The sequence below is a fragment of the Alosa sapidissima genome, chromosome 6, assembly GCF_018492685.1.
Source record: "Alosa sapidissima isolate fAloSap1 chromosome 6, fAloSap1.pri, whole genome shotgun sequence".
Lineage (NCBI taxonomy): Eukaryota > Metazoa > Chordata > Actinopteri > Clupeiformes > Clupeidae > Alosa > Alosa sapidissima.
The window spans coordinates 15,649,051-15,657,310 of NC_055962.1; the positions used below are offsets into that span (position 1 = coordinate 15,649,051).

General features: G+C 43.9%; 1 protein-coding gene across 2 annotated transcripts; it reads right to left on the reverse strand.

The window, feature by feature from the left end:
* Window positions 1-7,794, reverse strand: hsp90ab1 (heat shock protein 90, alpha (cytosolic), class B member 1). Of its 2 annotated transcripts, none has more exons than XM_042094919.1 (12): window positions 7,637-7,794; window positions 6,054-6,197; window positions 5,742-5,948; window positions 5,346-5,505; window positions 4,944-5,077; window positions 4,250-4,561; window positions 3,803-3,968; window positions 3,446-3,636; window positions 2,546-2,693; window positions 1,937-2,205; window positions 1,037-1,370; window positions 1-650 (listed from the first exon to the last, which is right to left on the reverse strand). In XM_042094919.1, exons 2-12 carry the CDS (start codon window positions 6,195-6,197, stop codon window positions 535-537), a joined length of 2,181 nt encoding a protein of 726 aa, XP_041950853.1. In that variant the 5' UTR covers window positions 7,637-7,794; the 3' UTR covers window positions 1-534. The 2 variants fall into 2 exon arrangements, with proteins under 2 accessions (XP_041950853.1, XP_041950854.1); XM_042094920.1 differs by lacking the exon at window positions 1-650 and adding an exon at window positions 1,768-1,799 and having other exon boundaries at window positions 1,252-1,370.
* Between the last annotated feature and the right edge of the window lie 466 nt (window positions 7,795-8,260).

The window sequence follows — 8,260 nt, forward strand, 5'->3', positions numbered from 1 at the left end:
TTTCATTTCCAGTATAACTTTTTAATTTCTGCAAAAATCAAAATGTCAGACTGATACAGACAGGTCTGGACTTGGGCAGAGGAACCTGCAGCCCACCCTCCATGCAGCGTGCACATCACACATGAGCAGTAGAGCCAGCCTTTCTCTCCTCCCCCAAACACCCCCCTCTGCTTTACAGTCAAATGGAATGTTCCAAAATCCCCTGCCATTATGACAGTGCCCTAAACTTCAAAACTCAGTGCAACAGGGTACTTAAATTTGGGAGGCCCGGGTGACACACCATCTCGTACAACAATCATAGCCACACTCTACTGGTGTCCCTCACAATAAAACTAAAGCTCAGGAACGAGCCATGTTGATTCACTGTACAGCGTAAATGGACAATTTTTTTAAAGTGTTTATTCCTTTAACCATTGTAAGGACATCGACCAGGCTCTCCACACGAGGGACGAAAATGACCAATAAGATACAGTTGGAAGAAAATGTGAGGTTAATCAAAGATGGAGCTCGTTTTGGGTAGGTTGGGCGGAGGGTTTAGTCAACCTCCTCCATGCGACTGGCATCGTCGTCCCCCTCAAGGGGTGGGATCTCGTCTGTGGTGGGGGCTGCGGAGGCTGGCTCTTCTGTGGCAACATCGTCATCATCAATACCTGTGTGGAGAAAGAACAGCGTCAGGTGCTGTGAGGTAGTGTTTCCCCATCAGTTAAACAAGTACATCTGCACACAGGCAAATTTACATTGACTCAAGGTGCTTTACAGATGTCTGAAGCCAAGTATCAACAAACGCCCAAACAAATCCTAATAGGTACATGAAATAAGCCATTATGAATGGCTCATGACATTTTCTGTTCCTGCACAAGGTCATCACATGCCCTCAACCTGACTGACTAGAGCAACGGTCGTGTGATAAACCCAACAGAGTCTTGTGACCAAGCTGCTTTCAAATAAACAGGTTTCACCTTCACCTTATCACCTACAAAACTAAACATAGCCATAATTGATAGTTTATGGGTGGTGGTCAATAAGGGCTGCGTACCCAGGCCGAGCTTGATCATCCTGTAGATGCGGTTGGAGTGCGTCTGGGGGTCATCCAGGGTGAAGCCTGAGGACAGAAGTGAGGTCTCGAAGAGGAGGATGACCAGGTCCTTCACCGCCTTGTCGTTCTTGTCGGCCTCGGCCTTCTGCCTGAGCGTCTCGACGATGGGGTGGTCGGGGTTGATCTCCAGGTGCTTCTTGGCGGCCATGTAGCCCATGGTGGAGTTGTCCCTCAGAGCCTGGGCCTTCATGATCCTCTCCATGTTGGCCGTCCAGCCGTACGTGCTGGTGACGATACAGCAGGGCGAGGACACCAGGCGGTTGGAAACTGTAACCTAGGAGACAAAAAGGGGAAGGTTGTTGCTAGTGATCCAACCTCACATGGGAAACTGGGAGATCCAACCACACCAATACATCCCCTTGGAACCAGGGTTGGAATATCTGCTTTACATTAATGTTTGAAAAACTCAAGCCGTTACGTCATGCAGGAATACGGTTAGGTTTCAAATTACACAACTTCTAACACCACTCGACAAGCAAAAAATATCCAAGCAACTGATTTTCAAACAAGAGATGCGTTAGGTCAAAAACAAGCAGCAGAGTTAAAAGTCACACATCATGGTCACCATGACTACAAAACTGGAGATCTTCATTCTGATGCCAAGTATTAACACTCTCCAAGGTGCAAGTGAAAACAAACTTAACACAAATAAACCTAGCATTTGAACTCACCAAAAGAATAGGTCTAAAATCAATTATGGAACCTGTTCATGGTCGGAGAGGAAACAGTCATACATCGGTGCGACACAAAAAGAGTTTTCAAACGGTCTGACTTCCATACCCACTGAGTCTTCAATAATCAAACACATTTTCACAGTATGTTATAGAATATTAAAATCACCTTCTCCACTTTCTTGTCTAGGATGTCCTTCATGAGTTTGCAGAGGTTCTCAAACTTGGCCTTGTCCTCCTCCATTTTCTTCTTCTCCTCCTCATCCTCTGGCAGCTCCAGGCCCTCCTTGGTGACCGACACCAGGGTCTTGCCATCAAACTCCTTCAGCTGCTGGACGCAATACTCGTCGATGGGCTCGGTCATGTAGATCACCTCAAAGCCGCGCTTGCGTACGCGCTCCACAAAGGCAGAGTTGGCAACCTGATCCTTGCTCTCACCTAAACAGAACGCAAGAGAGGTTACGATAAAGGTGGAAATCTCAGCTGCTTACAGATAAGATGTAGATAACCTAATCTATTTGTCTCAATATAAAGTTGGGTCCTCACACTCAAATTAGCCACTAGGAGTTTATGGGTTGTTTTAACCTAAATTAGGAAGTGTAATCTGCTTTTAAGTTGTGAGGAGGGATGCTGAAGCCCAGTCACGGTGGAGAGCAGATGGAATTCTCTACCAAAGTAAATGATTCCCAGTACAGCACTCAACAGCTGGAAGGAGAGGAACTTTGGCCTGATTGGCTCTGAATTTCAAAATGACTGGGAATTCTCCAGAAGTTCTTACCAGTGATGTAGTAGATGGATTTCTGGTTCTCCTTCATGCGGGTCACGTACTCCGACAGGGAGGTAGTCTCGTCGCCTGACTGGGAGCTGTGGTACCGCAGGAGCTCAGAGAGCCTCTTGCGATTCTGAGAGTCCTCATGGATACCAAGCTGCAAATGCAGAAATACAATACATCATGACAAAGCCCGTGTGTGTGTGTGGTGGTGTGGGGGGGGGGGGGGGGGGGTGGGGGGGGAAGGGTCAATGCACCGTGCCAACAGAGCCTCTGGTCTCAAGTCAAAAACTAGTCAGTAACTACACTGAAATTATGCTGTCCACTACATGAACCATGTACAAACTTGAGTACAGTATTATTTGCAAATATAGCTTTGGGTTCCAAAATAAATTTCCCCCAGTGCAGCCAACGTATGTAATGGAGCACCTCACTTGCACACAAGGGCTACAGCAGAGGACAGCTCTGGTTACAGAGAGAGAGGGGAGGGTAAACTCTACACAAGCACGGCGCCATTATGTCTAGCATCAATCAGTCCATGATGGAGTTACAGAAAAGGGTGTGGCTGAGCAAGATGGGAAAGGCCATCAGGAAGTGTAATCTGCTTTTAAGTTGTGAGGAGGGATGCTGAAGCCCAGTCACGGTGGAGAGCAGATGGAATTCTCTACCAAAGTAAATGATTCCCAGTACAGCACTCAACAGCTGGAGGGAGAGGGACTTTGGCGTGATGTTTAATGGTCTTCAACATGCAGTACTATGGACTATGTATTGTATAAACTGAAATTACGTCAAGTGATGGCATTAGGACTAGGACGTTGCGAGTGGCTTTACGCCAAGAACAAAAACATAAATCCTAAATTAATGGGAAATTTGGAAAGTGACAAGAAACCACAATGAATGAATCATTACCTTCATATTCTTGGAGAACTGCTCGTAGAACTTCTTGTAGTTCTCCTTGTCCTCAGCCATTTCGGTGAAGAGCTCAAGGCACTTCTTGACCAGGTTCTTGCGGATGACCTTGAGAATCTTGCTCTGCTGAAGCATCTCTCTGGAGATGTTCAGGGGCAGGTCCTCAGAGTCCACCACACCACGGATGAAGTCTGGAGGGAGAGGGGGTTTATTGATTTAACCACACATTCATACAATAAAAACACCCCATGAACAATCAGCTTTCAAATGTAAAAATCAATACAATTTCAGCTTTTTCAAGAACAGTAAATAATATTTAGACAGCCTTATGTTCATCCAATCCTGCGGTAAACTTACTCAGGTACTCTGGGATGAGTTCCTCGCAGTTGTCCATGATGAAGACCCTGCGGACGTACAGCTTGATGTTATTCTTCTTCTTCTTGTTCTCAAAAAGGTCAAAGGGTGCACGGCGGGGGATGAAGAGCAGGGCACGGAACTCCAGCTGACCCTCCACAGAGAAGTGCTGTAGAGCAGACCAAAGACACCATCAAACAAACTGCACTAACAATCTGATGCTACATGCAAACACCCAGAATGTTTGTGAAGCGCTGACTTCAAACTGATGCACAAAGATGTCTGAAGAGCACTGTTCTGTCTAATGTTATTCCAGTGCCACTCATTTTTCCGAAATTGTGATCAGAATATTTACTATGACCCTAGTCGCTGGTATTGTCAAATCTGAAACGGGCATTAAAAGTCTTTCCCAGAGTGAAAAGTAAGGCGTGTGAATATAAGGAGTGTTACCTTCACAGCCAAATGATCTTCCCAGTCGTTAGTCAAGCTCTTGTAGAACTCGCCATACTCCTCGGTGGTGATGTCATCTGGGTTACGAGTCCAGAGGGGCTTGGTCTTGTTCAGCTCCTCCTGGTCGATGTACTTCTCCTTGATCTTCTTCTTCTTCTTCTTCTTGTCCTTGTCCTTATCATCCTCATCCTCATCCGAACCCACATCCTCGATCTTGGGCTTGTCCTCAGCTTCCTCTTTCTCCTCCTCTTTGTCGGCCTTCTCGTCCTCTGCTTCGTCGTCGCTGATCTCCTTGTCACGCTCCTTCTCAACCTGCAAGTGAAATTATGTTTAATGTCAATTACTCCAGAAATTGGGCAAAATAACCAATATAGCCAAAGAGCTTCTACAATTATCAAAAGTAAGGAGTTGCAGAAATGTCTCTTCGCAACATTCAGGACTCGCTACTTTAAAGTCCTATCAAGTGGTGTCAGCTGCTTTTAAGTTGTGAGGAGGGATGCTGAAGCCCAGTCACGGTGGAGAGCAGATGGAATTCTCTACCAAAGTAAATGATTCCCAGTACAGCACTCAACAGCTGGAGGGAGAGGGTCTTTGGTGTGATCGCCACTGGCCTTCAACATGGCTGCTAGGAATATGTATTTTAGAAGCTGGCAATCTCAAGTTTTGGATTTTTTTTTAGTCATCTGCTACTTACAAAGAGGGTGATTGGGTAGCCGATGAACTGAGAGTGCTTCTTGACTATCTCCTTCACCCTCTTCTCCTCAATGTACTCAGTCTGGTCATCCTTCAGGTGAAGAATGATCTTGGTGCCACGGCCTAGGGGCTCACCTGTTTCAACACAGTCCAATACCATAGACAATTACTATGTGTGGTTTCAAAAGTCGTGTATAAACAAGTTAACTCTGCACTCTACTTGACTACATCAGAAGCCAACTGCTTTCCATTCGGCTAGTGTTTCTTTGACAGGTAGATGAGACAAACATTGCATTTTGACCATGTTAAACAATAAAGGCTATTAATACTATATGGTAGTACCAATGACGTAGCCCATTCCATGGTCCCACATTTATATTCATCTCGAAGTGTTAGCACTCACCGGGATCAACCTTGACGGTGAAGGAGCCACCAGCAGAGGACTCCCAGACATACTGCTCATCATCATTGTGTTTGGTGATGACAGTCACCTTCTCTGCCACCAGGTAGGCGGAGTAGAAACCTACACCGAACTGCCCAATCATAGAGATATCTGCACCAGCCTGGGAGAACAAAGGAATGGGTTAGAGGTAGTCTTGCCAACAATGAAAGCCAGTCCTAATTTACATGTTCTGTAGAAAGCTTTGACTGGAACAGTGAGACATTGATCATAGCCCTCTTGATCGACTTTCATATGTTGAGTCAGCACTAACAGAAAGACCTCAACTAGAAACTCAGATTGACGCTGTATGGCCACCTTCACTTAGGGTAAAAGACACTCAAGTGCTTTGGATTATACCTGCAGAGCCTCCATGAAGGCCTTTGTTCCCGACTTGGCAATAGTACCCAGGTTGTTAATTAGATCAGCTTTGGTCATGCCAATTCCAGTGTCAATAAGGGTAAGGGTGCGTTCATGTTTGTTGGGGATGACTTCAATCTTCAGGTCCTTCCCACTGTCCAGTTTGGTGGGCTCTGTCAAACTTTCATATCTGATTTTGTCAAGAGCCTGGGAAAAAAAAAAAAGGAAAAAAAAGGGAGATATGAGACATTTGCTGAACAGTACAGCTTACATAAGTCAAACACATTCTACATTGTGACTAAGAATACTTACATCAGAGGCATTGGAGATGAGCTCCCTGAGGAAGATCTCCTTGTTGGAGTAGAAAGTGTTGATAATCAGGGACATCAGCTGAGCGATCTCTGCCTGAAAGGCAAAGGTCTCAGCCTCCTCCTCTTGGCGCATTTCTTCAGGCATCTAAGGTTTTGATAGGGAAGAACAAATTCATTAAAATGCTTTCAAAACAACCACTTACTGACAACAGATTACACTAATAAATTACGAAATCCACATATTATCTAAAACTGGAAAAAATATTTGAACCAACTTTACAGCAAGTTAAATGTAATGTCTCAGACTTCCCATTCATTGGGCCACATCAACAGCTTTAGGACAACTAGTATTTCAGGACCCTTCCATACATGCGCTCACTGAATATGCTACGAGTGAGAACTATGATGCGCGTTCATTTGTTCAAGTTTGCTGAGTAACGTTAGATATAAAGGTCATTGTATATTTTTCACTAAAAAAGGCACGGCGTGCTTGATGCTTATGTAGAGGTTAACTTTCGATTTCATTCATCACCCACGCTCGTCTTTCATTTCCTTGTTAACCTACAGCCGGATGTTACAGTCCCGGAGAACAACATGGCGACATCCACAGAGCACACAATGGGAGCCGCACGTGTCCGACGACGCGGTAGCTAGTTACCATTAGTTTACTGGCTAAATTGAACGGACCATTTAGTCAGTCTGTGATGGAGATACTTTTATGATTTTATCATCATAAATCTGACATCAAGTTAACGTTAGTTTGCTATAAGGGCCAATCCATATTACCGGCACGGGCAACCAAAATGGATGCGATCCACACAGAGCAAAATGAAACCGCTTGGCACATTCACCTAAGCACGGTTAACGTGAATATCAGGAGTTATGAACCAAACCAAGTCAACGCCATTAGTTCCCCACCACAGATAAATTCAAGGTGTGTAGCTTACATCTGACCAATGCAGAGCATTTGACAATTTCAACGTTACACCACTGACTTAGCTAAATTCAACTCCCATTTTTTTTTTTTTTTTACAAACGATGGCGACTATGCTAGCTAGCTGGATAGCATAACGACACTGCCAGGGAAGCACAATTAACGTGACTCTTAGGCAAACACAGGGGGAAATAGTATAAGGTTAAATATGTTATTCACGGTAAAATACTTCACATTGATGTTTCTTAATCAAAGGTCAAGGTAGACAATTCACATTAACGTACACCTCGATGTCATGAGGTAACGTTAACAGTTAACGTTGGTGTCAAACAAATGCAAGCCATCGCACCTGCTCACAATGGGTTATCTGACTCTTGCCAATTTCTAACGATATCCATGCACTCAGATGTCCCTTCAAATATTATTTAAAACAAGATAGATAGGACCAACACCCAGTAATCCATTGTGATCAAATGAATCACTGAAGAAATTGGCTAACATTAGATTATTGGAGGTTCACGTTAGAACGACCCACCCTGTGGACGCACAAGTTAACGTTAGCCAGCCGTGAGGTAATGTATGCCGGTTGAGTTCAAACTACATAGCAAAAAATAAAGATGACACCCATTCTGTATAGTTCTTGAACATACCTTGGTTGATTTTGTTGACAATTCTTGAATAAATGCGACCAATTCTATATGTCCCCCTCCGCACTCTGACGCAGGGAAATAGAAAGGGAAGTCGTTTTAAAAGACCAATGTCTATATAGCCTCAGTGTTTGAAAGTGCGGGCGTATTCATCCGCGGCTCTTAAGCATCCCCTTTGCGACACAGACAGAAAGTACTGCAGCAGTTGCATCAAGGGCTGCATTCATAGAATATGATCATATTGCACTCTCAAACAAAAACAAATAAACGTACTACACAAACTATTTTGCGTTTATAACTACACTATGTTATATCAACTGTTTTCATTATATGTACTTCCTTAAGGGTAGTCTCAAATGACTTTTGTGCAGTTATGACTCACATTTGAACATTTATGATAAATGGACGCTATAAGCTTGACAATGGAAATGTATTTGTCAAATTATCTCAAATATTGTGATTGCTTATTGCATCTCTAAACTGAACTAATGTATGAACGTTACAATATGTAGCAGCTACATGTCAAGCGTTTGATTAGGGAAAGAGTGATCTTTATATCGAGTATTTTGGAAATCTTTTATTTTATGTGTATACACGTGGAACCATAACGCATTGTGTAAACAATTA

What these genes read in the sequence shown, in the direction of transcription:
- hsp90ab1 (XM_042094919.1), bottom strand. Translation starts at nt 6,197, where the DNA reads ATGCCTGAAGAAATGCGCCAAGAGGAGGAGGCTGAGACCTTTGCCTTT. An exon ending in AAGATCATTTGGCTGTGAAG is followed by an intron (nt 3,969 to 4,249) that starts GTAACACTCCTT and finishes TCTGCTCTACAG; the next exon opens with CACTTCTCTGTGGAGGGTCA. An exon ending in TAGACAAGAAAGTGGAGAAG is followed by an intron (nt 1,371 to 1,936) that starts GTGATTTTAATA and finishes TTTGTCTCCTAG; the next exon opens with GTTACAGTTTCCAACCGCCT.